The 24,829-nt window shown below is 53.7% G+C and overlaps 2 protein-coding genes across 39 annotated transcripts in view; one reads left to right on the top strand and one right to left on the bottom strand.

Moving 5' to 3' along the window:
* Window positions 1-19,626, top strand: part of TEAD2 (TEA domain transcription factor 2) — a 24,576-nt gene extending 4,950 nt beyond the window's left edge. For 6 of the 37 annotated variants that reach the window (XM_005589881.5, XM_015441627.4, XM_015441628.4 and 3 more), the window contains exons 4-13: window positions 738-800; window positions 1,985-1,996; window positions 2,550-2,666; window positions 2,763-2,821; window positions 8,630-8,694; window positions 11,121-11,263; window positions 12,603-12,776; window positions 16,487-16,654; window positions 17,632-17,784; window positions 18,793-19,626. In XM_005589881.5, coding sequence (XP_005589938.1) covers window positions 738-800; window positions 1,985-1,996; window positions 2,550-2,666; window positions 2,763-2,821; window positions 8,630-8,694; window positions 11,121-11,263; window positions 12,603-12,776; window positions 16,487-16,654; window positions 17,632-17,784; window positions 18,793-18,906 — 1,068 coding nt within the window. In that variant the 3' untranslated portion in view covers window positions 18,907-19,626. Of the gene's footprint in view, window positions 1-737; window positions 801-1,978; window positions 1,997-2,549; window positions 2,667-2,762; window positions 2,822-8,629; window positions 8,695-10,906; window positions 11,010-11,120; window positions 11,264-12,602; window positions 12,777-14,331; window positions 14,610-16,486; window positions 16,655-17,631; window positions 17,785-18,792 lie in introns of those variants that run through there. The other 31 variants (XM_005589884.4, XM_074024180.1, XM_074024181.1 and 28 more) reach the window with 20 other exon arrangements.
* On the bottom strand, window positions 19,615-24,829 carry CD37 (CD37 molecule). Of its 2 annotated transcripts, none has more exons than XM_005589885.5 (8): window positions 24,666-24,829; window positions 24,494-24,566; window positions 23,216-23,340; window positions 23,028-23,102; window positions 22,218-22,322; window positions 21,309-21,545; window positions 20,833-20,916; window positions 19,615-19,946 (listed from the first exon to the last, which is right to left on the bottom strand). In XM_005589885.5, exons 1-8 carry the CDS (start codon window positions 24,732-24,734, stop codon window positions 19,869-19,871), a joined length of 846 nt encoding a protein of 281 aa, XP_005589942.3. In that variant the 5' UTR covers window positions 24,735-24,829; the 3' UTR covers window positions 19,615-19,868. The 2 variants fall into 2 exon arrangements, with proteins under 2 accessions (XP_005589942.3, XP_005589943.3); XM_005589886.5 differs by having other exon boundaries at window positions 24,498-24,566.

Raw genomic sequence — 24,829 nt, 5'->3', positions numbered from 1 at the left:
TGTTGGGCAGGCCGATCTTGAACTCCTGACCTCAGGTGATCCGCCTGCCTTGGCCTCTCAAAGTGCTGGGATTACAGGCGTGAGCCACTGTGCCTGGCCCTAATTTTTGTATTTTTAGCAGAGACAGGGTTTCACCGTGTTGGCCAGGCTGGTCTTGAACTCCAGACGTCCAGTAATCCGCCCATCTAGGCCTCCCAAAATGTTGTGATTACAGGTGTGAGCCACTGCGCCTGGCCTAAACAACCAGATCTTGCATGAACTGAGTGAGAAGTCACTCATTATCAAGGAGATAGTGCAAAGCTATTCATGAGGCGTTCGCCTCCATGATCCAATACCTCCCACCAGGCCTCACCTCCAACACTGGAGATGGCATTTCAACATGAGATTTGGAAGGGACAGATGTCTGAACTGTATCAGCACATCTGTTCATGTGCTCTCGCTGTGCCTATTTGGGGATAGTTTTTCTAGCTGTTGTGTTAGACCCAGGGGAGCCACAGACAGCATGATGGAGGGGGAAGGAGGCCTGGATGGGATGGGTCCCGGGAGGATCCGTGGTGTTTGAGAGCTTCTTTATGGACATTTGTGTTTGGGTGCTCCTGAGACGGCTCTCAATCTTCAGTGTGTTTGTCACCTTTCATGTTCCAGCAGCTCAGTGAGGCACCTGGAGGGAGAGAAGGGGTAGTGAACACAGGGGCGGTGGCTGTGGCCTGAATCTGCTTCTCCATTGATCCTTCCAGGTTTCTAGTCACATCCAAGTTTTGGCCCGAAGGAAATCGAGGGAAATCCAGTCCAAGTTGAAGGTAGGGACCAAAGCAGACATCCTGAGAGGGGGACAGAGACTGGGGGTGGGGGACCAAGACCCAGAAAGAGAGGGACAGAGACTGGGGGTGGGAGACAGAGACTTAGAGGGGGGAGGACCGAGAGCCAGAGAGAAAGGGACAGAGACCCAGGGAGAGGGGGACAGAGAGTTGGGGGAGGGGACCGAGACCCAGAGAAAGAGGGACAGAAACCCAGAGACAGAGGGGGACAGAGACCTCAGGTGAGGGACCTCTGTGGACAGGGCGGGGGGTGCAGTCATCCAGGTGGGGAGTCAGTGGCCCATAAAGGGAGATGCCTAGGGATGGTGGTGTGGTTGCTGAGACCCTGGGCAGGGAGCGATAGCATGGAGAGGGCTGAAGGGTTTTGCTCAGGGCAGTGGGAAGGGTGAGCCATCGGTCCCCTCCCTTCACCACTGTTCCTGTCCCCCTCGCTTCCCTCTGCTCCCGTCCCTCCTTTCCCTCTTCCTGGTGGTCTCATTTCTTCCCCAGTCTTGTGCTGTGAAAGCCTCCTCTTCATCTCCGCTGGTTGGTTTTCCTATTTCCTGGCCTTCGTGTGATCTGCCTACTCTTTGTGCCCAGAAATCTTCATTCCCTGGTGGAGATTCCTCATTCATTTCCTTTTCCTCATCCTTTGGATTTCCTGGTTCCTCTTGGCCAGAGACCCTCATTTTCTTCCTCCTTCTGGGTGTGCGGGGTTTTTCTGTCTCTTTTTCTGGACTTGGGGACAGTCGCTTCCTGTTTTTTTTTTTTTTTTTTTTGTATCCAGCAACTTTCCCTTTCTTTCTCTCTAGGTCTGAAACCCTTCCCTTCTGGTCTGTTCTCGACCTTCTCTGTTCCCTGTCTGTTCTGTCTGGATTAGGAAACATTCATCTCGTCTTCCCGCTGGCTCTGAAATTCTCATTTCCTGTCTCCTGGACATCTGGGAACCTTCTGGCTTTCCTTGTTCTAGAAACCCCCATCACTGTCTTTCTGGGCAGGGAGCCCCTTTTCCCCTCCAGGGCTGGCCACTTCCACTTCCTGTTCTGCATCCATCCCTTGGCACTGCTCAGCTCAGGGTGGCAGGGCTGTGCGGGCGGGTAGGGCAGGGAGGTGGGGGAGTCCGGGCCGCACTTCCTAAGTCATGTTTTCTTTCCTCCTTTGGCACCCTCCCCCACCCCCACGGGCAGGCCCTGAATGTGGTAAGTCCCCTTGCCCATCCTCCCACCCACGCTCACTCCAGACTAGTGCCCCGTCCCTGAGGAGGGGCAGAGGGCTGTGGTGAGAGGTTCAACCCTCCCCCAACCCAACCCTTTGCCATTTTATTTTCCATTTTTTCTTTTTCTTGGAGACAGGGTCTTGCTCTGTCGCCCAAGCTGGAATGCAGGGGTGTGATCTCCACTCACTGCAACCTCTGCCTCCTGGGTTCCAGTGATTCTTGTGCCCCAGCTTCCCTAGAAGCTGGGATTATGGGTGTGCGCCACCACACCTGGCTAATTTTTGTATTTTTAGTAGAGACAGGGTTTCACCATGTTGGCCAGCCTGATATTGAACTCCTGACCTCAAGTGATCTGTCCGCCTCAGGCTACCAGAGTGCTGGGATTACAGGCGTGTGCCACCACGCCCGGCCACCAACCCTTTGCCTTGACTCCCCACCTCTGTACCTCCCCATCTTTGCCCCACCCTGGCACCACCCCCCTCTTGCCATGTTGACTGGGATGCTGCTCTCACGTGAACTTCTGCCTCTTCCTCTAGGACCAGGTTTCCAAAGACAAGGCTTTCCAGACAATGGCGACCATGTCCTCTGCCCAGCTCATCTCCGCGCCTTCCCTGCAGGCCAAACTGGGTCCCACCGGTCCTCAGGTGGTCCAGGTTGGGGATTGTGGGACTTGGGGGCAAAGGGGGATGGATGGGGCTGCAACTGTCCACAGGGGACTGACCAGCCATTTTTCTTTGTGTCCTATCCAGGCCTCTGAGCTTTTCCAGTTTTGGTCTGGGGGATCTGGGCCCCCCTGGAATGTTCCAGAGTGAGTACTATGTGTCCTGGCTCGGCACCTGCCCCCCACCCTCACACCCCCACAGAGACCTTTCTCACTCCACCTTCTAGCTCCCATCTCCCCTCTTTTATTTATTTATTTATTTATTTATTTATTTATTGACACGGAGTCTTGCTCTGTCGCCCAGGCTGGAGTACAGTGGTATGATCTCAGCTCACTGCAACCTCCGCCTCCTGGGTTCAAGCAGTTCTTCTGCCTCAGCCTCCTGAGTAGCTGGGACTACAGGTGCCTGCCTCCATGCACGGCTAATTTTTGTATTTTTAGTAGAGGTGGGGTTTCACCATGTTGGCCAGGCTGGTCTTGAACTCCTGACCTCGTGATCCACCCGCCTCAGCCTCCTAAAGTGCTGGGATTACAGGCGTGAGCCACCGTGCCCAGCCTCTATTAGGTGGTTCTTGGACCTGAGGGTAGAACAGAGGTTATAATTAATCTTCTCTTAGATTCAGAAGGAAGAAAATGTTTCCCAGAGGTAAGTGGGAGTGTCCTTTTCAGTTCTGAGAGAGCCTTGAGGTGACAGGATATGTTTCTAGCCTATAAGAATAGAAATGGGGGCTGGGCGCGGTGGCTCAAGCCTGTAATCCCAGCACTTTGGGAGGCCGAGACGGGCGGATCACGAGGTCAGGAGATCGAGACCATCCTGGCTAACACGGTGAAACCCCGTCTCTACTAAAAAAAATACAAAAAACTAGCCGGGCGAGGTGGCGGGCGCCTGTAGTCCCAGCTACTCGGGAGGCTGAGGCAGGAGAATGGCGTGAACCCAGGAGGCGGAGCTTGCAGTGAGCTGAGATCCGGCCACTGCACTCCAGCCTGGGCGACAGAGCGAAACTCCGTCTCAAAAAAAAAAAAAAAAAAAAAAAAAAACAAGAATAGAAATGGGGCCGGGCGCAGTGGCTCAAGCCTGTAATCCCAGCACTTTGGGAGGCCGAGACGGGTGGATCACGAGGTCAGGAGATTGAGACCATCCTGGCTAACACAGTGAAACCCTGTCTCTACTAAAAAAAATACAAAAAACTAGCTGGGCGAGGTGGCGGATGCCTGTAGTCCCAGCTACTCTGGAGGCTGAGGCAGGAGAATGGCGTGAACCTGGGAGGCGGAGCTTGCAGTGAGCTGAGATCCGGCCACTGCACTCCAGCCTGGGCGACAGAGCGAGACTCCGTTTCAAAAAAAAAAAAAAAAGGAATAGAAATGGGCCCCAGAAAATGATGAGAAGTGCTTTTTTTTTTTTTCTTTTTTATACAGGATATTCCTCTGTTGCCCAGGCTGGGGTGTGGTGGCACAATCATGACTCACTGCAGCCTCAGCCTGCTAGGTTCAAGCAATCCTCCTGCCTCAGCCTCCTGACTTGCTGAGACTACAGGCGTGTGCCACCACGCCTGGCTAATTTTTTGATTTTTTGTAGAGACGGTGGTCTTGCTGTGTTGCCCAGGCTGGTCTCGAACTCCTGGGCTCAAGTGATCCCACTCCCTGGACCTCCCAAAGTGCTGGGATTACAGGCGTGAGCCACCGTGGCGGGCTGGGGGTGCATTTTTCAGCCCAGAGAAGAACTGATGGATCCAGGCTAGGCATTGATTGGCTAGTGTGGCTGCAGGACGGTGAGGCAGGAGTGTTGACAGTATTGCCAGAGAAAGAGTGCAGTGAGGGCCGGGCGCGGTGGCTCACGCCTGTAATCCCAGCACTTTGGGAGGCTGAGGCGGGTGGATCACGAGGTCAGGAGATCGAGACCATTCTGGCCAACATGGTGAAACCCCATCTCTACTGAAAACACCAAAAAAAAAAACCACACAAAAAAATTAGCTGGGTGTGGTGGCAGGCACCTGTAGTCCCAGCTACTCAAGAGGGTGAGGCAGGAGAATCGCTTGAACCCGGGAGGCGGAGGTTGCAGTGAGCCGAGATTGTGCCACTGCACTCCAGCCTGGGCAACAGAGCAAGACTCCATCTCAAAAAATAAGTAAATAAATAAATAAAGAGTGCAATGACAGGCTGTGGGATCTAGACTGGAAGAGAAGGAAGGTCACTAGGGAACCACTGCTGAATGGGGACATGGGAAGCATCAGATAAAGTACCTGGGGGCCGAGGGTTTTGCAGGGGAGGGTGCTGAGCTGGAGGGTGGGGGGTTGGGCAGGCACTGCACTGACGCTGGGGTTTCCACTTTTATGGAGCTGTTAGTCAAATGGGGGAAATGAGTGTTAAATAATCACCTGCATAAACAGAAAATTGAAGAATGTGTGAGGTGCTGTGAAGAACCACAGCAGGTTCTGGGGTGGAGGAGAAAGTTCTAGGGGTTTCTCTGAGAAGATAACATTGAAGCCTGGGTAGGACTTAGTCAGGTGAAGAATGGGAGTGGGAGGCCCAGCATGGTGGCCCACGTCTGTAATCCCAGCACTTTGGGAGGCCAAGGAGGGCGGATCACTTGAGGTCAGGAGTTCGAGACCAGCTTGGCCAACATGGTAAAACCCCATCTCTACTGAAAATGCAAAAAATAGCCGGGCATGGTGATGCACTCCTGTAGTCCCAGCTACTCTGGAGGCTGAGGCAGGAGAATCGCTTGAACCTGGGAGGCAGAGGTTGCAGTGAGCTGAGATCGTGCCACTGCACTCCAGCCTGGGCAACAGAGTGAGACTATCTCAAAGGGGGAAAAAAAAAAAAAAAGAATGGGAGTGGGAATATATTAGGCAGAGGCAATAGCACATGACAAGGTCCCGAGGTAGGAGATCTTGCTGGGTTCCAGGAATCTAGAGGAGGCCAGTCCAGTATTTGTTGAGTGCCTACTAAGTGCCTGATACTGTGCTTGGTTTGGGGGCACAGCAGTTAAGACAGGTGAAATCCCTGCCTTCACGGAGCTTCATTTAGGGCTGGGAAGAGACTGACAATAAACATATAAACAGAGGATTAGTAAGAAAAGGAGGCCGGGCGCGGTGGCTCATGCCTGTAATCCAGCACTTTGGGAGGCTGAGGCGGGTGGATCACTTGAGGTCAGGAGTTCGAGACCAGCCTGACCAACATAGTGAAACCCCGTCTCCACTAAAAAAATACAAAATTAGCTGGGTGTGGTGGCACAGCCTGTAATCTCAGCTACTTGGGAGGCTGAGGCAGGAGAATCACCTGAATGCAGGAGGCGGAGGTTGTGGTGAACCGAGATCACATCATTGCACTCCAGCCTGGGCAACAAGAACAAAACTCTGTCTCAAAAAAAAAAAAAAAAGGAAAGAAAAGAAAAGGAATAAATATGAAAAATTGAGCAGAGGCTGGGCGCAGTGGTCGCTCAAGCCTGTAATCCCAGCACTTTGGGAGGCCGAGACGGGTGGATCACGAGGTCAGGAGATTGAGACCATCCTGGCTAACACGGTGAAACCCCGTCTCTACTAAAAAATACAAAAGAAACTAGCCGGGGCGAGGTGGCAGGCGCTTGTAGTCCCAGCTACTCGGGAGGCTGAGGCAGGAGAATGGCGTAAACCCAGGAGGTGGAGCGTGCAGTGAGCTGAGATCCGGCCATTGCACTCCAGCCTGGGCGACAGAGTGAGACTCAGTCTCAAAAAAAAAGAAAAATAGAGCAGAGTGTATTAGGTCTATTTTAGACAAGGGACAGAAAAGGCCTATCTGAAGAGGTGGCTTTGATGATTAGAGATTGTGTCAATGGGCAGAGTATTGAAGTTTAGATTTTAGAATTGGGATGACAAGGTCTAGGGCAGAACCCATGGGAGTCAGGGTCTGGAGGTCCCTGGAGTTTGTCATCTGATCTTGGTCTTTTGACCCTTGACATCTTTTCTGACCTTTGACCCCCATATCCTATCTCCCTGACCTCTGACTTATTTTTTGAGGCAGAGTCTCACTCTGTGACCCAGGCTGGAGAGTGCAGTAATGAGATATCGGCTCACTAACCTCCGCCTCCTAGAGTAGAATCAAGTGATTCTCCTGCCTCAGCCTCCTGAGTAGCTGGGATTACTACCACCACACCTGGCTAATTTTTGTGTTTTTAGTAGAGACGGGGTTTCGCCATGTTGACCAGGCGGGTCTCAAACTCCTGACCTCAGGTGATCTGCCCACCTCAGCCTCCCATGACCTCTGACTTTTCTTCTCTTTCTTCCATCTTCCCTTTCTTCTCCTTCCTCCTCCTCCTTCTTCTCTTCTTCCTTTTCCTTCTCTCTTTCTTTCCCTCCCTCCCTCTCTCTTTCTTCCTTTCTTTCCCTCCTCCTCCTCCTTTCTTCCTCCTCCTTTCTTTCTTCTCCTCTTTCTCCCCCTCCTCCTCCCTCCCCCTCCCCATTTATCTCTCCTTCTCCCTCTCCTTCCTTCTTTTTCTTTATAAAATAGAGATGGGAGGCCGGGCACAGTGGCTCACGCCTATAATGCCAGCACTTTGGGAGGCCGAGATGGGTGGATCATCTGAGGTCGGGAGTTCAAGACCAGCCTGACCAACATGGAGAAACCCTGTCTCTACTAAAAATACAAAATTAGCCAGGCGTGGTGGTGCATGCCTGTAATCCCAGCTACTCGGGAGGCTGAGGCAGGAGAATAGCTTGAACCCAGGAGGTGGAGGTTGTGGTGAGCCGAGATCACGCCATTGCACTCCAGCCTGGGCAACAACAGCGAAACTCCATCTTAAAAAAAAAAAAAAAAAAATCAGAGAGGGGGTCTTGCTGTGTTGCCCAGGCTGGTCTCAAACTCCTGGGCTCAAGCGATCCTCCTGCCTTGGCCTCCCAAAGTGCTGGGAATACAGTGCGCCTGGTCTGACCTCTGACATCTAAGTCCCTTCACCACTATCTCTTGGGCTACTAGGGCTGTGACTGATACTATAGCCACTAGCCCATGCAGCTATTTAAATTAAAATTAAATAAAATTAAAGATTCTGTTTCTCAGGTACATGAGCCACACTAGTGCTCAGTGGCCACAAGGTGTGTGGTCAGTAGCCACATGTGGGCACTGGGAACCGTATTGGATGGCGCAGATTTCCATCGAATAGAACATTTCCATCACTGGAAAGTTCTATTGGCCAGTGCTGCCTCCCCACCCCGACTTTGGCCTCATGTCCCATCTCCTGACTGTTGGTGATTTTCTTCCCACCCTCCCAACCCCTCAGCCTCTTCTTCCTCCAAATTCCTCGTCTTCTGTGTCTTCTCCCCACCTTCCAAGGCTTGGTTTCTCTTCTCTCCTCTTTCTTTATTTTTCTTGACATGGAGTCCTGCTCTGTCATCCAGGAGTATAATGGCGCTATCTTGGCTCACCGCAACCCCTGCCTCCCGGGTTCAAGCAATTCTCCTGGCCCAGCCCCCTAAGTAGCTGGGATTACAGGTGTTGGCCACCACACCCGGCTAATTTTTGTGTTTTTAGTAGAGATGGGGTTTCATCGTGTTGGCCAGGCTGGTCTCGAACTCCTGACCTCAAGTGATCTGCCCGCCTCAACCTCCTGAAGTGCTGGGATTACAGGTGTGAGCCACCATGCCCGGCCGGTTTCTCTTCTCTTTCTGACATTTTGTGAGAGATACCAAAATGTCATCATCAAGAGCCTGAGATACCGGGCTGAGACTGACCTGGGTTCAAGTCCCAGCTCTGCTGCATCTCAGCTGTGTGACTTTGGGCAGGTCTATTGACCCCTCGATACCTGTTTCCTCATTTGTGTAGTGAATAGAGCAGTCATTCTACCTACCTCACGCACTGTGAGGCTTCAATGAGATTGTGCACAAAATGCACAGGGTCTGGCTTGTTGTGGCCTCTCAGTAAACATTTGCTGGTGACATTAGCATCTTTCTACCTGGCTAACCCCTGGCTTCCTTTTTCCCTCAGTGTGAAGCCATTCTCACAGACACCGTTCTCCTTGTCACTGACTCCCCCATCTACTGACCTCCCAGGTAAGAGCCTGCGCTCCACCCTCCCTCATCTCCCCTCTCTCTCTTCGACCCCTGCTGCCTTTTCTTCAACCTTCCATCAATTGAGGGATACATTGTGGTGTTTTTTTTTTTTTTTGAGATGAAGTCTCGCTCTGTCGCCAGGCTGAGTGCAATGGCGCGATCTCAGCTCACTGCAACCTCCGCCTCGTGGGTTCAAGTGATTCTCCTACCTCAGCCTCCTGAGTGGCTGGAATTACAGGCGCCCACCACCACGCCTGGCTAATTTTTGTAGTTTTAGTAGAGATCAGGTTTCACTGTGTTGGCCAGGATGGTCTCAATCTTTTGATGTCGTGATCCACCCGCCTCAGCCTTCTAAAGTGCTGGGATTACAGGCATGAGCCACTGCGCCAGGCCAATTGGAGGATACATTCTTACTGAAGCCCAGCTTTGAGGCAGGGTGTGTGTGTTGGAGGCGGGGGAGCAGGGAGGGGCTGGAGAGCTGAGTGGTGGAACTGGTGATGGTTAGGAGATTTTGGTCTTTGTAGCCACACACACTGGGTTTGTGTTCTGCCACTTACTAGCTTATGAGACATTGGGGAGGTGTGTTAGTCAAGATTCCTTCAGCTGCAAGTGACAGAAATCCAAATCAAGCCAGCTGAAGCAACATTTTAAAAAAGAGGCCAGTGCAGTGGCTCATGCCTGTAATCCCAGCACTTTGGGAGGCCAAGGCAGGTGGATCACCTGAGGTCAGGAGTTCGAGACCAGCCTGGCCAACATGGTGAAACCCCCACCTCTACTAAAAAATACAAAAATTAGCCAGGCGTGGTGGCATGCGCCGGTAATCCCAGCTACTCAGTAGGCTGAGGCAGGAGAATCACTTGAACCTGGGAGGTGGAGGTTGCAGTGAGCTGAGATGGCACCATTGCACTCCAGACTGGGCAACAGAGCAAGACTCTGTCTCAAAAAATAAAAAAATAAAAACATAAAATATAATAAGAAAAATTTATTGATTTATTGGTTCCAGTAACTGATAGTTCAGAATTATGGCTTCAGGCATGGCTGGATCCAGAGGCTGAAGTGATGGTGTCAGGCATTACTTTGATCTGCTTTCCACTGTGATGGCTTCATTCCCAGGCAGGCTCAGCTACTTGGCAGCAAAGATGGCTTCTGGAAGTCCATGCTGATATGGCCCTGAGAACTCACATCAGTGAAAGAGGGAGTCCCTTAGTTTCCATAGATTTATCAATTAGGAATACTTTTGGCTGCAAGTAACAGAAGACCCAAATTAAAAGTGCCTTAAATAGTAAAAGCATTCATGTTATGAATCCATACCACAAAAAGCCTGGACGTGGGCTGTTGCCGTGTGGGCTTAGCAATATGAGGACTGGCATCTCCGTAGTTCCTCTCACATCTGTCTTATTGTCCCAAGATGGCTGTTGCAATTCCAGGGATCATGTCTGTGTTGGTCCATTTGCATTGCTGGAAAGGAATGCCTGAGACTGGGTGATTTATAAAGAAAAGAGGTTTCTTTGGTTCACAATTCTGCAGGCTGTACAGGAAGCATGTTGCCAGCCTATGCTTCTGGTGAGGGCCTCAGGAAGTTTAGGATCATGGTAGAAGGGGAAGGGGAGCCACCATGTCAATTGGTGAGAGGGAGCAAGCGAGCGAAGCCAGACTTCTTTTAACAGCCAGCTCACATCAACTCAAAGAGTGAGAACTCACTTGTTACTATGGGAAAGGCACCAAGACATTCATGAGGGATCCACCCCCATGACCCAGGCACTTCCCATTAGGCCCCACCTCCAACCTTGGGAATTACACTTTTTTTTGAGATGGAGTCTCAACTCTGTCCCCCCGTCTGGAGTGCAGTGGCACAGTCTCGGCTCACTGCAACCCCTGCCTCCTGGATTCAAGTGATTCTCCTGCCTCAGCCTCCTGAGTAGCTAGGATTACAAGCACGTGCCACCACGCCCAGCTAATACTTTGTATTTTTAGTAGAGACAGGGTTTCACCGTGTTAGCCAGGATGGTCTCGATCTCCTGACCTTGTGATCCGCCCGCCTTGGCCTCCCAAAGTGCTGGGATTACAGGCATGAGTCACCACGCCCAGCTGGGGATCACATTTCAACATGAGATTTGGAGAGGACAAATATCCAAACCATATCAATGTCCCAAGCAGGACTTGGCCAGGGCCAAAAGCTTTCTCCTCCCAAAGTTCTGTCTTTTTCATTCAGGAAGAAACTCCTTCCCAGAAGCCCCCCAGCAGATTTCCCCTAACGTCTCATTGGCTAGGACTGTGTCATATGGCCACTTCTAACTGCAAGGGAGGCTGGGAAAGTGAGTATTTAGCTTTTTCAGTTTCTAAGTGGAGGCAGGCAAGAGACAACAGTACCTGATATATTCAATATATGTTAGCAATTTGTATTGTTCTTTCCTCTCTCTCTCTAGGGTACGAGCCCCCCCAAGCCCTCTCACCCCTGCCCCCACCTGCCCCATCGCCCCCAGCCTGGCAGGCTCGGGCCCTGGGCACTGCCCGGTTGCAGCTGGTAGAGTTCTCAGCATTTGTGGAACCGCCGGATGCAGTTGATTCTGTGAGTGAAATTTTGGTATAGTCACTGAGGGATTTTGAAATATCGAGGGTGATAGGGAGGGAAGGTATAAAGTCATGGTTTTCAAACTTTAGCATGTATCAGAATCATCTGGAGGGCTTCTTAAAGCAGAGATTACTGGGCCCCATCCCCAGAATTTCTGATTTGCTAGATATGATGTGGGGCTTAAGAATTTGCGTTTCTAATAAGCTACCACGTGCACTGATGCAGCTGGTTTGGGGACCGTACTTTGAGAACTACTAGCATAAAGGAACTGGAAGGTCATGGGGTGACAGGTTGGGAAGGTCAGAAAAACTCAGGATATCATTCATTCATTCATTCAAATGTGTTTGAGTTTCTACTGTTCACTAGGCTTTGTGATGCATATTAGGAACTTGGAAAAGATCTTATTTCTGTGCTTGAGCCTCTCCTGGGTTAGGATGGAATGGGCCGGCTGTTAGAAGAAACAGCTCCTAACTCTTAGGGGCTGAATGCCAGATAAGTTGCATGTAACATTTCAATGTAGGTTCAGCAGGAGCCTTGGACTCAAGTGATTTGGGGATCCAGGCTCCTTCCATTTTGTGGCTCTGCCATTTTCTAAGGCTTCAGAATCTGCTGATGGAGACTCTGCATCTGGCCAGCAGATGGAGGAAGGGAGAGAGTCAAGATTGTGCAGGAAGTTTTAGGAATCTGGCTTGGATGTGTCAACTGTCAGGCCTGGTCATATCCCATTGGCCAGAACTTAGTCACGTGGACACATCTAACTGCCAAGCAGCCTGGGAAATGTAGTTTCACACTGTGTAAAGGAACCAGGATTTGTGAACACGTAGCAGTCTCTGCCACACCATATAAACATCAATCAAAACATCAACCATAAGACCTCTGGATTCCCATTAATTCAGTCTTCCATCCATTGAACATTTATGAGCACCTGCTCTATATAGGACCAGGCGTAGGGGGTGTAAGCTTTGCTCTGGGGGTGCTGGGGAGCTATGGGAGGGCTATGACCAGGCGAGGGGCAGGAGCAGGTCTGGTGCCACGTGAGGGATGAACTGGAGAGGCGAGGTTGGAGGCTGGGGTGAGGGCAGGAGGCCTGTGCTGCGGCTGAGGCAGTGAAGATGGAGTTGGGGGATGTGGCAGGGAGTTGGGGACTGTGGGACTGCAGGGGCTGCAGGAGACAGGAGTGGGGACGACGGGTGGGAGTCAGGCCCAGTGCTGGGTGGACAGCGTGGAACAGCTGGCCAGAGCTGTGGGGATGGTGATGGCATTTGGTGGGCTCAGGCAGCACGGGCTGGAGATCCAGCCCATCTCCGACTTCTCACCCACGGCCAACCCTCCTCAGTACCAGAGACACCTGTTTGTGCACATCAGCCAGCACTGCCCCAGCCCCGGAGCGCCGCCGCTCGAGAGCGTGGACGTCCGGCAGATCTACGACAAATTCCCCGAGAAAAAGGGTGGCCTCCGAGAGCTGTATGATCGTGGCCCCCCCCATGCCTTCTTCCTGGTCAAGTTCTGGGTGAGTTGTCGCAGCAAAACCAAAAGTGCTCACAAATCCTGTGGTGTCCCAGCAAAGGCCTCTGGCCCTAAGAGAGATGGTCGCAGGCCCTGCCAGGTCAGCCTGGGACGTACCGGTCAGTCCTCATGGCTTGGAGTGTCAGCCCTCTTTGCGACAAGGAACACCCAGGAGGCCAGTCCCCAGGGTGGGGGTGCCTGGGCCTCGCTGGATATTGCCACATGTAACTAATATGGCGAGTTACCTGGCCGTGTAACTAATGGGGTCCTGGGCATGGGCTTGCCACATTCCAGGCTTCCCTGTGCCCCACCTGACTGCACCAAGCCTTGCTGCTAAGGAACAGCCCCCTCCCCTTTGCCAGTGGACTTGTGGAGGCTCTGTTCTCTAAAGAGGGGAATGATGCTTTGCATCAGTTTCACCAGACCTTGTTGCTAGAGAATGTCTGGCTTTGAGGAAGTGATGGAAGGAGCCACGGAGTGGCTTTGTCAAGTCCTGTATTCATTTATTTGTTTATTTATTTTTGAGACAGAGTCTCACTGTCACCCAGGCTGGAGTGCAGTGACTGGATCTTGGCTCACTGCAACCTCTGCCTCCTGGATTCAAGTGATTCTCCTGCCTCAGCCTCCCCAGTAGCTTGGACTACAGGCACCCGCCACCACATCCGGCTAATTTTTGTATATTTAGTAGAGACGAGGTTTCACCATGTTGGCCAGGCTGGTCTTGAACTCCTGGCCTCAAATGATCCGCCCGCCTTGGCCTCCCAAAGTGCTGAGATTACAGGTGTGAGCCACCACGACTGGCCAAGTCCTGTATTTATGTAGCAATCATTTACTGAGCACTTCCTGTGTAGAGGCCTGGTGTCAGGTGCCATTTATATAACTGTGACTAAGAGGGCCCATCTTGCGTGTTTCTTAGGGCTACTTGGTCTAGTGTCCAGTACGATGACTAACACTACAGGGGTTCAATAAATGTGTTTTATTTTATGTTATTGTTTTTCTTTATTTATTTTTTTGAGATGGAGTTTTGCTCCCGTGGCCCAGGCTAGAGTACAATGGTGCGATCTTGGCACACTGCAACCTCTGCCTCCTGGGTTCAAGCGATTCTCCAGCCTCAGCCTCTCAAGTAGCTGGGATTACAGGCATGTGCCACCATGCCCAGCTAATTTTTGTATTTTTAGTAGAGACGGGGTTTTGTCATGTTGGCCTGGCTGGTCTTGAACTCCTGACCTCAAGTGATCCGCTCACCCCAGCCTCCCCAAGTGCTGGGATTACAGGCATGAGCCACTGCACCTGGCCTAATGTTTGTATTTTTAGTAGAGACAGGGTTTTACCATGTTGGCCAGTCTGGTCTCAAACTCCTGACCTCAAGTGATCCACCCGCCTTGGCCTCCCACAGTGCTGGGATTACAGGTGTGAGCCACAGCGCCTGGCCTGGGCTCAATAAATGTTGCCTAGATGTTTAGGGGGTGCTAGTTCTTATGGTAACAAAGGTGGTAGAGGGATCTAGTCTCTGAGAAGAAAGCCTGGCTAGGTGTGGTGGTTCACTTCTATCTTCCCAGCACTTTGCGAGGCTGAGGCGAGAGGATCGCCTGCGTTCAGGAGTTTGAGACCAGCCTGGGCAACACAGAAAGACCTCAACTCTACAAAAAATGAAAAAATTAGCTGGGTGTGGTGGTGCGCACCTGTGGTCCCAGCTTCTCTGGAGGCTGAGGCGGGAGGATCACTTAAGCCTGGGAGGTGGAGGCTGCAGTCAGCCAAGATTGTGCCACTACCCTCCAGCCTGGGTGACAGAATGAGACCCTGTCAAAAAAAAAAAAAAAAAAAGAAAGAAAGAAAGGCTACTGAGGGTCTGAACTTTATTGGCCTCGCTGGGAATGTTGCAGTTCTGGAGCTTGTGGCTCATGGTTCTGGAGCTTTCTGCCGTGTGAAGCAGGGGTCTGAAACTGCTCTGGGGATGTGCAGCTGAGGGCTTAGACACTGCTGGGGCTTAAGACAGGCCTCATCAGGTCCCAGGACTGGAGAGCCACCCCCTTAGGAAGCCCAGCTGCTGAAGGGGTTCAGAGGAGCAGCTGGTAAGGTCTTTGGTTTTGCCACAGTGAGGGATGGAGCTGAGCCCCTGAGAAGACTGACCTGGCACAGTGTTAGCAACTAAAGTTAGGAAGAGGAAGAGGTACACCTCTCAAGGAGGCGACTCAGACCAAACCTGTGATGAGCTCTTAGGCTTCCTTAGGCCCCACTTGGCCTAGTGACACTTGGCCAGCTGTCTACGCACTTGGCCACTGGGGTTATGGAGGGAGTCTGACCTCTCAGATTCGGCCGAGGGGGAAGCGCTCTGAAGAGGAGTCAGGTCTCCGCAGGCTCTGTGAAGTCCCATTGCTAGGGAGTAGCAACTTGCCTTAGCAACCAGGGTAGAGGGGCTTAGAGGGAGGTGTTCATCTTGAACTGGTTGCTAAGCAGTAACTGCCTCCTTAGTAACCAGTCCCTTGGAAGGGGCTGAACTCTTGAGTTGCGGGCTTCAAGAGAAAAAGGTTGAATTGGCCGGGCATGGTGGCTCATGCCTGTAATCCCAGCACTTTGGGAGGCCGAGGCGGGTGGATCACCTGAGTTCCGGAGTTCGAGACCAACCTGGCCAACATGATGAAACCCCGTCTCTACTAAAAATACAAAAATTAGCCAGACATGGTGGCGTGTGCCTGTAATCCCAGCTACTTGGGAGGCTGAGGCAGGAGACTCGCTTGAATCCGGGAGGCGGAGGTTGCAGTGAGCCGAGATCGTGGCATTGCACTCCAGCCTGGGCAACAAGAGCAAGACTTCGTCTCAAAAAACAAAAAGGAAAGAAAAAAGGTTGAATTTGAATCCCAGGGTTCCTTTGGTTACTGGGGAGAGAGGGCCAAGACTGTTTTGGGGACCCAGACTTCCTCAACATGAATGGGTGGTGGATCTTCTCCAGAAACCAGCCCTTGGAGAACTTTGAAAGCCTGATGCGGTGGCTCAAACCTGTAATCCCAGCACTTTGGGAGGCCAGGGTGGGAGGATCGCTTGAGCCCAGGAGTTGGAGACCAGCCTGGGCAACATGGTGAAACCCTGTTTCTACAAAAAATACAAAATGTTAGCTGGGTGTGGTGGCATGCACCTGTGGTCCTGGCTACTCAGGAGGCTGAGGTGGGAGGATCACTTGAGCTCAGGAGGTCGAGGCTGCAGTGAGCTGTGATTGTACCACCACACTCCAGCCTGGGTGACGGAGCAAGATCCTGTCTCCAAAAAAAAAAGCACTGAGGAATCAAGCCGGGAATTGCAGGGGTAATGGGAAAACTAGGCTATGGGGCAGAGTCCCTGCTGTGGTTTTTTTTTTTTTTTTTTTTTTTTTGAGATGAAGTTTCACTCTTGTTGCTCAGGCTGGAATGCAATGGCCCGATCTCTGCTCACCACAACCTCCGCCTCCTGGGTTCAAGTGATTCTCCTGCGTCCTGCGTCAGTGTCCCAGTAGCTGGGATTACAAGCATGCACCACCACACCCGGCTAATTTTGTATTTTTAGTAGAGACGGGGTTTCTCCATGTTAGTCAGGCTGGTCTTGAACTCCTGACCTCAGGTGATCCACCCACCTCAGCCTCCCAAAGCGCTGGGATTACAGGCGTGAGCCACCGCGCCCGGTAGTCTCCACTGTTTATAAGGGACGTCCCCTCTGACTCATCTGTGCCTTCCCATCTCCCAGGCGGACCTGAACTGGGGCCCAAGTGGCGAGGAGGCGGGGGCCGGTGGCAGCATCAGCAGTGGTGGCTTCTATGGAGTGAGCAGCCAGTATGAGAGCCTGGAACACATGACCCTCACCTGTTCCTCCAAGGTCTGCTCCTTTGGCAAGCAGGTGGTGGAGAAGGTGGAGGTGAGGCTGGAGGGGTGGAGCTCTGGGCGGGTGAGCGCCCAGCCACCCAGCACTTGGGGGTGCAGAATGGACCAGAAGCCATGATGGCTCAGGCATTTGGGGTGTGCGTGGAGGGAGTGGGTCCCAGCCTCTTTTGAGGGTTTAATGCATGCGTTGGGAGCTAATGTGGAGTCCGGAAGTCACAGGTAGGGATCATTCTGAGGGCTGACAGGTCATGTGTAGTATAGAGATTTAGAGTCACTGAGATTGAGAAGGGTCTTTTTTTTTTTTTTTGAGGCGGAGTCTGGCTCTCTTGCCTAGGCTGGAGTGCAGTGGCCAGATCTCAGCTCACTGCAAGCTCCGCCTCCTGGGTTCACGCCATTCTCCTGCCTCAGCCTCCCGAGTACCTGGGACTACAGGCGCCCGCCACCTCGCCCAGCTAGTTTTTTTTGTATTTTTTTTTCTAGTAGAGACGGGGTTTCACTGTGTTAGCCAGGATGGTCTCGATCTCCTGACCTCGTGATCCGCCCGTCTCGGCCTCCCAAAGTGCTGGGATTACAGGCTTGAGCCACCGCGCCCGGCCGAGAAGGGTCTTAAGGATATGGAGAGGTTCCTAGGGCAAGAAGTTCAGAAGTCACACTTAGGGGTTGCTGGAGACCTGGGGAAGTCTCAGGTTTAGAGGTTAGATAGAGTTTGAAAATGTCATGGAGGCGTCTTTGGAGGGTATCTGAGGGCTGGGAGGCTAGAGGAGTTCAGAGGTCTTTGGTGGTTCAGAGCATCACTTTGAGGGGCTTGTGATTTGCAGGCTCAGAGATCCTGAGTTGGATCCCTGAGGGTTCAGGCCCAGTCTCCGGTCACTGTGGGTGGGGTGATGAAAGAAAGGTGGCAGTGAGACTGAGTGTGGTGGCATCTTAGAGGCATAGGGTGGAGCTCAGTTCCTGGGGTGACCCGTGTGTCTCTCAGCCACCATTCTCCCCACTCCCTGCCCCTTGGTTCAGACGGAACGGGCCCAGCTGGAGGATGGCAGATTTGTGTACCGCCTGCTACGCTCGCCCATGTGCGAGTACCTGGTGAATTTCTTGCACAAGTTGCGGCAGCTGCCTGAGCGATACATGATGAACAGCGTCCTGGAAAACTTCACCATCCTCCAGGTGATGCCTGGGGCTAGGCTGGAGTGGGGGCCCCCAGGGGCCCCCAGTGTGGAGGGACAGTACCTATAACAGACCTTCAGTCTAGGGGAACTCCTCACCCAGGGACTGACACAGCAGGGACTCCGAAGTGAGCCCTCAGCCTGAGGCTCTTTTAACCAGGAAACTGATGCAGTGGGGACCCCACCATTGACCCTTAGTTTAGGGGACCCCTTCACCTAGGGAACTGATGTGGTGGGGATGTCACAGCCCTCTCTCTCTCTCTCTTTTTTTTTTTTTTTTGAGATGGAGTCTTGCTCTGTTGCCCAGGCTGGAGTACAGTGGCAAGATCTCAGCTCACTGCAACCTCTGCCTCCCGGGTTCAAGCGATTCTCCTGCCTCAGCCGCCTGAGTAGCTGGGATTACAGGCATGCCCCACCATGCCTGGCTAATTTTTGTATTTTTAGTAGAGACGGGGGTTTCACCATGTTGGCCAGGTTGGTCTCGAACTCCTGACCTCAAGTGATCCACCCGCCTAGGCCTCCCAAAGTGCTGGGATTACAGGCATGAGCCACCACGCCCAGCCCCATAGCACTCGCACGTAAGCCCTCCTTCCCTGGGGAAGCTGACTGGAGGACACTTCAAGGCAGATCCTCAGCTTCTCAAGGAACATGACATGGTGGGAGCCCCTTTAACTCTTTGGACTGGTAAGGCAGAGACCCCTTGACTGCGGAAGCTGCAGGGAGGGTTCTCTCTTTACCTGTGACATGATGGGGATCCCTTTACCTGGGGAATGTGATATGATGGGAACCTGATTGACCCTGAGACGTGATACACCATCACTGCCAACGCTCAGCTGAGGGAACTGACTTTTGGGCATGCCTTTCTCTTGGGGAACATGATACGGTGGCCGCCTGTTTCCTGGAGATAGAAAAGAGCCTGCTGGGTATTCCATGATAACTTGGCGGGGGTGCACAGGGGTCCCTGCCCTCCCTTCTAAGCATAAGTCCCTTGTCCTGGCCTCCCTGGCAGGTGGTGACAAACAGAGACACCCAGGAACTGCTGCTCTGCACCGCCTATGTCTTCGAGGTCTCCACCAGCGAGCGTGGGGCCCAGCATCACATTTACCGCCTGGTCAGGGACTGAAGGGGGACCCCAAAACTGGCTCACCCCCAGAACACCCTCCTCCCAGGGAGGGTCCTCCAGCTCACCTCATGCTTCTTATTTGGGGAGAGGGCTGTGATGTAAAGGGGTTGACCTCAGAGGCCTAGGCAACTGGGGCCATCCCCCCCATTAGAAGGGCCCCAAAACTTGGTTGGAGTGCTGAACAGGCTGGGACTGAGGAAAGGATAAACCCCAATATTGGGACCTCACAGTGGGTGTCTGAAAGGACAGATCACTCCGGAGTATCAGGGATTGTGGGGACAGGAGTGAGACAACCTCCAGGTACAGCACTGACTTCTCAGCCCCTGGCAGGGCCCCCCCACTCCTCTGCATGTCTTGGAGGGCCGTAGTTACACATTGGCTTGTCCCCTTTACTTTTTCCCAGCCACCCCTCCCCCTGAAATTTCTGCCTCTCTCTACCACCCTCACTCCATGACCTGTGAGATCACAAAGTGAAGATTAACCCTTTCTGTGCAGGAGCAGAGCCAGGTGGGCCCTGGAAATATTTTTTTTTTAATATAACGAGATATTTATAAGTGGGTGCTAGGGTCTTGACTTTATCTCAGCTGCACAAGTAGTGGGTTGAAGCTTTCTAATCTCATCTCCCCCACAAGTGAGCTGTGAGCTAGACTGTTTCTTCCCTCCCCTCTCAAAGTTTGTTGGTTTGTGTTCTGACAGAGGATAAAGCTATTTTACCAAAAACGCAGGGCATTTATTTGAGGTTTGAGTGAAAAATAATCTTGTGGGAGGTGGTAGGCCGACAGATGGGGGCAAGAAACTGGACGAAAGCCCCAGGTCCCGTGGGAGAGGTGACAGCAGCGGTGGCAGGCAGCCACCTGGGTCCCCAGGGGAATGTGAAGGCAGAGGGCTCTAGGCGAACTGGGGATTAAACAAATATTTACAGGCAGCAGGGAAGTCCCCAGCGCACGTGACGGGGGCGGGGCCTAGCGGTATCGAGCGAGCCGGTTGTAGACGTGGTCCAGGTTTCTGCACAGGAATATCGAGAGCGTCATGAACCCGAGCTATAGAGAAAGGAGATGAGGTCAGAGAAGTCGAAGGGGTGCTGGCGAGACGGGGGTGATGCCCACCCGGGCGAGAAAGGTCAGGGGTGGGGCCGTGAATTAGGCGGGACGGGGCTGGAGAACGGGATAGGTAGAAATGGGCGGGGCTCGAAGGAAACTGCCGCAGGACTGGCTGATGAGGCGGGAACAGCTGCAACAAGTGGGGGTAGGGGAAGCGCCGCTGCTATAGGTGGGGAGGCGGGGTCGGGGTAGAGGCTGAGAAGGAGTAAGGTCGGAAGCAAGCCCAGGGTCGTTTATTCTGGAGGCTCATCTGTCTCCCCCTCTGCCTCAGCCTCTAATTCTGCCTCGGCCTCTAATTCTGCGCCTGCACTCCTAGTATCAGGCTGGTCCTCGTCTTGAACCCACAGCGGCCAGAGTCCCAGGGCCATGGGCAGCTTGCCCTGCGGGGCCTTGTCCCCCCAGTTGGGGCAGGCACCCGCCATGCCCCAACCACCCCACAGACTGCCGCTGCGCCCGCCGCCGCCGCCGTCAGCGATCAGACTGGGCCCGGGGCTCGAACCTCGAGCGCCCGGCAAGTGCGGCTCGCATTTCCGGCGGAGTGCCCTGCGCTGTAGCTGCACGCTCAGCATCATAACAGTCATCTGCGGGGAAAGGGGAGGGAGATCGCAGCCAATAGCAGGAGGTTTTCCCTGCGTGCAGCCAATCAGGGCTCCCTGAAGCTAGGCCGCCCCCACCCCTGGTGCTGGGTGGAGCCGCGGGAGGGCTGGGGTGGGCTGTGCTCCGCCCCGAGCGCGTCCTTCCCAGGCAACCGGAGGACGCGAAATGAAGGGCAGGGCCATCTAGGTTAAATCCCGGCAGATCGCGGGTGGGGGCGGGGCCAGATCACCTCGAGTAGGCCGACGCCCAGGCAAATGCCCACTATGGAAATAAGGTTGTTGTGCAGCCACTTCTGGAGGCTCCGCGCGCAGCCCTGCGGGTGTAGGGAAAAGTTAAAGGGATTCTTTCTGGGACTCTCAAGCCCAGGGCCAGCGTTCTTTTCAGCCTGACTCTCACCGCCTTCAGGCATCTACCCGCTCCCATAGTCACCAGGCCTCTCTCGTCTCCTTACTAGTGCACCTTCGCTTCACCTTTTCCAAGCCTGGCCCTTCCCTAGATGTCTGTATTCCAGAGCCAGCCCCGCCTTTTCTTTAGGTCCTGCCCTTCCTACGGACCCCGCCCCCTTCAGAGGGCCCCGCCCCGCCTACCGCACCTTTCTTTTCTTGTAGCCCCGCCCTTTCTCAGGCCCCGCCCCTCACCGGCAGCCCTGCGCCTCCCGCAGGCCCCGCCCTATTCGACAGGTTTATGCTCCGAACCCCTGCCCACCTCGCGGTAGATGTGGCTGTTTGCAGGGACCGCGCAGATGTCTGTACTGTGTCTGGACCGCGCCAGCTGTCCAAGCCTGCTGAGCTGGGGCAAGATCACCTTATCCAGGATTGTGGAGTCGTTGGTCGCTGACAAGTTGTAGCAGGAGCAGGGCACGCGGTGCGCCTCCGACCCGTTACCTCTCAGGGTGAGGACCTGGAACCAGTCCTGCGGGGAGTGCCAGCCGCAACAGCGCAGCTGGGAGAGGGATACGGGTCAGAGGGACCGAGACTGGAGACATATGATGTTGGGGATCAGGGGACAAGGTGATGGGTATGAGGTCAGGTCGGGAAGCAGGGGACTAAGTGGTGGGTGTGGAGTGGGGGCCAGTGGGCTGGTGTCGCTATGGGGCCGGGGCCAGGGGACATTACGGGAAATGGGGCTGGGAGAGACGGGTCACGGGGTGATCTGGGGCTGGGGAAGTAGCTGCAGCGTCTCGCTCTGAACCAGAGATTGGTGGGCGGTGCGATTGAGCCTCTGATACCCGACAGGTGAATAGGAGTGCGAGACCCTGTGAGTCTCATCCGGGGCGGGGTCCGATGGAAGCCAGACTCACTGCGGGGTAGGAAGCCGTGTCTCGCTAGGGTCTTGGGACTAGGGGCCTGACTACCTCCGGTCGGGGCGGGGTCGGGGCGGGGGCGGAGTCTCCCAAGGTAGATGGCGAAGCCATGCCAGGGTCTGGGTACTGGGAGACTGGGCCATGCCGGGGCCAGTTGTGTCATCTGGGGAGTGGCGGGCGTTGGGCCTGGGAGGGGTTGGGGTACGTTCGTGTCGTAGAGCTGGGGGTCGGGGCCACGTTGGGGTGGAGTCTCCTCGAAGCACAGGGCTGAGGCGGGTCAGTCGGGGAGGGAGCTGGAGGAGAGGGCTCACCTGGAACTGCACATAGTCCCAGCTCTCCTCGGCCGCGGTCTCCTCGGGGTTGGTGTGGTACTTTTGGATGGTTTTCTCTACGATGTCCTGCAAGCTTCGCTCCAGCTGAGAGGCCACCAGTGAGGCTGGACCTCACGTGCCCCGCCCCATCCCACCCCCTCTCAGGCTGTGCCAGCCTCAGGCGGCCCCTGTGCATCTCTGGGTCAGTCTTAGATCCTCACTGAATGGCTAGCTCTGTGTACTTCAGGTCTGTCACTCTGTTTCTCCCACTATTTCTATGGCTCATTAAGTCTCTGTCTCTTCTTTCAGGGCATCTTTTTCTTTCTCTTGTTCTTTTTCCTGTGTGTTTCCCTTTGGAGCTGTTTATCCCTCTCTCCCTTGGTCCAGGTCGGTGTGTCTTTCTATTTTATTTTTTGAGACAGGGTCTCACTCTGTCACCCAGGATGAGTGCATGGCTCACTGTAGCCTCAAACTCCTTGGCTCAAGTGATCCTCCCACCTCAACCTCCCAAGTAGCTGGGACCCCTGGTGCATGCCCTCACACCCAGATATATTTTTTAATATAGATGGGGTCTCACTATGTTGCCCAGGCTGGTCTCAAACTCCTGGACTCAATCCTCCAGCCTCAGCCTCCCAAAGTGCTGGGATTATGGGATTACAGGTGTGAGCCACCACGCCCAGCCTCTTATTTCTCTTTATCTAGGTCAGTCCCTGTCTGCCTTTGTTTCTCCGTCTCTCTCCACCCCCTCCCCCCACTCTCTTCCCCCTCCTCTCTGCTGGGGGTGGGTGATGGCCACTGCAGGAAGCTTACCTGGGCCCGCTGAGTGGAGATGAGGATTCCCAGGGTTATCTGTGTGGCAAACAGGAGCAGCAGCATCCCAAAATACTGGGGAGCAGAGTGGAGAGATGAGGCTGACCACCCTCACAACCTCGGCCCAGGCCATTTTCGAGGGTGGGGATAGGAGTGTTCCTAGGGATGGAGAGGGATGAGGCACTCACCAGGCCCAGGAGGCAGCGGAGCTCCTTGAGGGCCCCCACACAACCCAGGAGGGCGAGGCCCATGGTGAAGACTCCAGAGATGGCCAGGACTTTGGACCAGATCTGCAGGGGCACGAAGGCCAAGCCTGGGAGAGGTGAGGGGAGCAATGATAAGCCGGGTGGCACAACTCCAGGCAGCCCCATTTCCCGCCTAGGCAGCCGCCCAAGTGGGAAGCAGTATCCTGGTGCCCTCTCTGGGACTCTGTCCCTGCCCCACCCTGAGTCCCTGTCTCCTTCTGAAACTTTGTCTTCTTTCTGGGCCTCTCTTTCCTATCCTTGGATCTCTCTCTTCCTCTCACCCTCTCCTTCCTCCTTCAGCTCCTCCTCATCCCCAGTAGTTTCAGCCCTATCACTTGTTCTGTGACATTGGCTTGGCTCTTTAAACCTCCCTGAGGCCTAGGGGACGGTATCTGTTTCTCAGAGGTTTTTTTGTTTCTTTATTGTGTGTGTGTTTTTTTTTTTTTGAAACGGAGTCTCGCTCTGTCACCTGGGCTGGAGTGCAGTGATGTGATCTCGACTCACAGCAACCTCCGCCTCCCAGGTTCGAGTGATTCTCCTGCCTCAGCCTCTCTAGTAGCTGGGACTACAGGCACGTGCCACCGTGCCTGGCTAATGTTTTGTATTTTTTAGTAGAGACAGGGTTTCACCATGTTGGCCAGGCTATTCTCGAGCTCTTGACCTCAAGTGATCCACCTGCCTCGGCCTCCCAAAGTGCTGGAACTACAGGCGTCAGCCACCACACCCGGCCCCTAGGGTCATTTTGAGGGACACATGGGAACATGTGTTCAACCCAGTCCTCAACGCAGGGCAAAGACTTCTTAAATATGAGCATTTAGGGTCATATTTCATTATTATTTAGGGTCATACTTCATTATTTTTTTCCTATCATTATTAATGTTATTTTGGCTATTTTACTTCCTTGCTATATGACATCCATCAAGGGACTTCCCCTCTCTGAACCTCAAGAGAGGGGAAGGTTTGTGGGGGCATCTGACCAGCCACAAGTCCCGACAGATAGGAAGTGCTTGAGAAATGGCTCTCATGGTCATTGTTTGTATGCACAACCCCATTTGCCGGAAGAAGACGCAGGCTCCGAGAAGCGAAGCAACGGTGAGCAGTGGATGGGAACCTGTGACCTGCCTGCAGAGTAGGGCACCATGGATCTCCCTGAGACAAGGGAGACCACAGAAAGTCACTTGGGTTGGGGGAGGCCCTCCCACCTGCCCCAGCCCCCCTCACCCACAAAGGACACGAAGCTGGTCTTGTCGATGAGGATCCAGATGCCGAAGCAGAAGATCAGGCTGCCCAGGACCTGAGGAGAGGCAGATACGGCGGTGGGCCACGGGGGAAGATGAGGGCAGGGTTAGCGGCAGGGGCTGGGCCTGGGCTGGGGAGCCATGAGGCAACTCACGAAGAAGAAGAGGTTGAAAACGAAGAGGAAGTATTTGATGAGGCTGAGGCAGCTCTCCTGGGCCGACATCTTCACCTAGAGGGGTGAGCGGTCCACTCACCACACAGAAGAGGTGCTGACAGTAGGGGAGACAGGGAGAAAGACAGAGGCTGAGAGAGAAAGAG

This window comes from Macaca fascicularis, chromosome 19 (assembly GCF_037993035.2).
Source record: "Macaca fascicularis isolate 582-1 chromosome 19, T2T-MFA8v1.1".
Classification (NCBI taxonomy): Eukaryota; Metazoa; Chordata; class Mammalia; order Primates; family Cercopithecidae; genus Macaca; species Macaca fascicularis.
The sequence above is the reverse complement of the archived record's forward strand: the minus strand, read 5'-3'. Positions and strand labels throughout refer to the sequence as shown.

Coding starts and splice junctions, on each gene's coding strand:
- CD37 (XM_005589885.5), bottom strand. CDS start 24,734: ATGTCGGCCCAGGAGAGCTGCCTCAGCCTCATCAAATACTTCCTCTTC. Junction 23,341..24,493: donor CAGCTTCGTGTCCTTTGTGG/GTGAGGGGGGCT, acceptor CACCTCTCCCAG/GCTTGGCCTTCGTGCCCCTG. Junction 19,947..20,832: donor TGGGCGTCGGCCTACTCGAG/GTGATCTGGCCC, acceptor CTTTCTCTATAG/CTCGGGTTCATGACGCTCTC.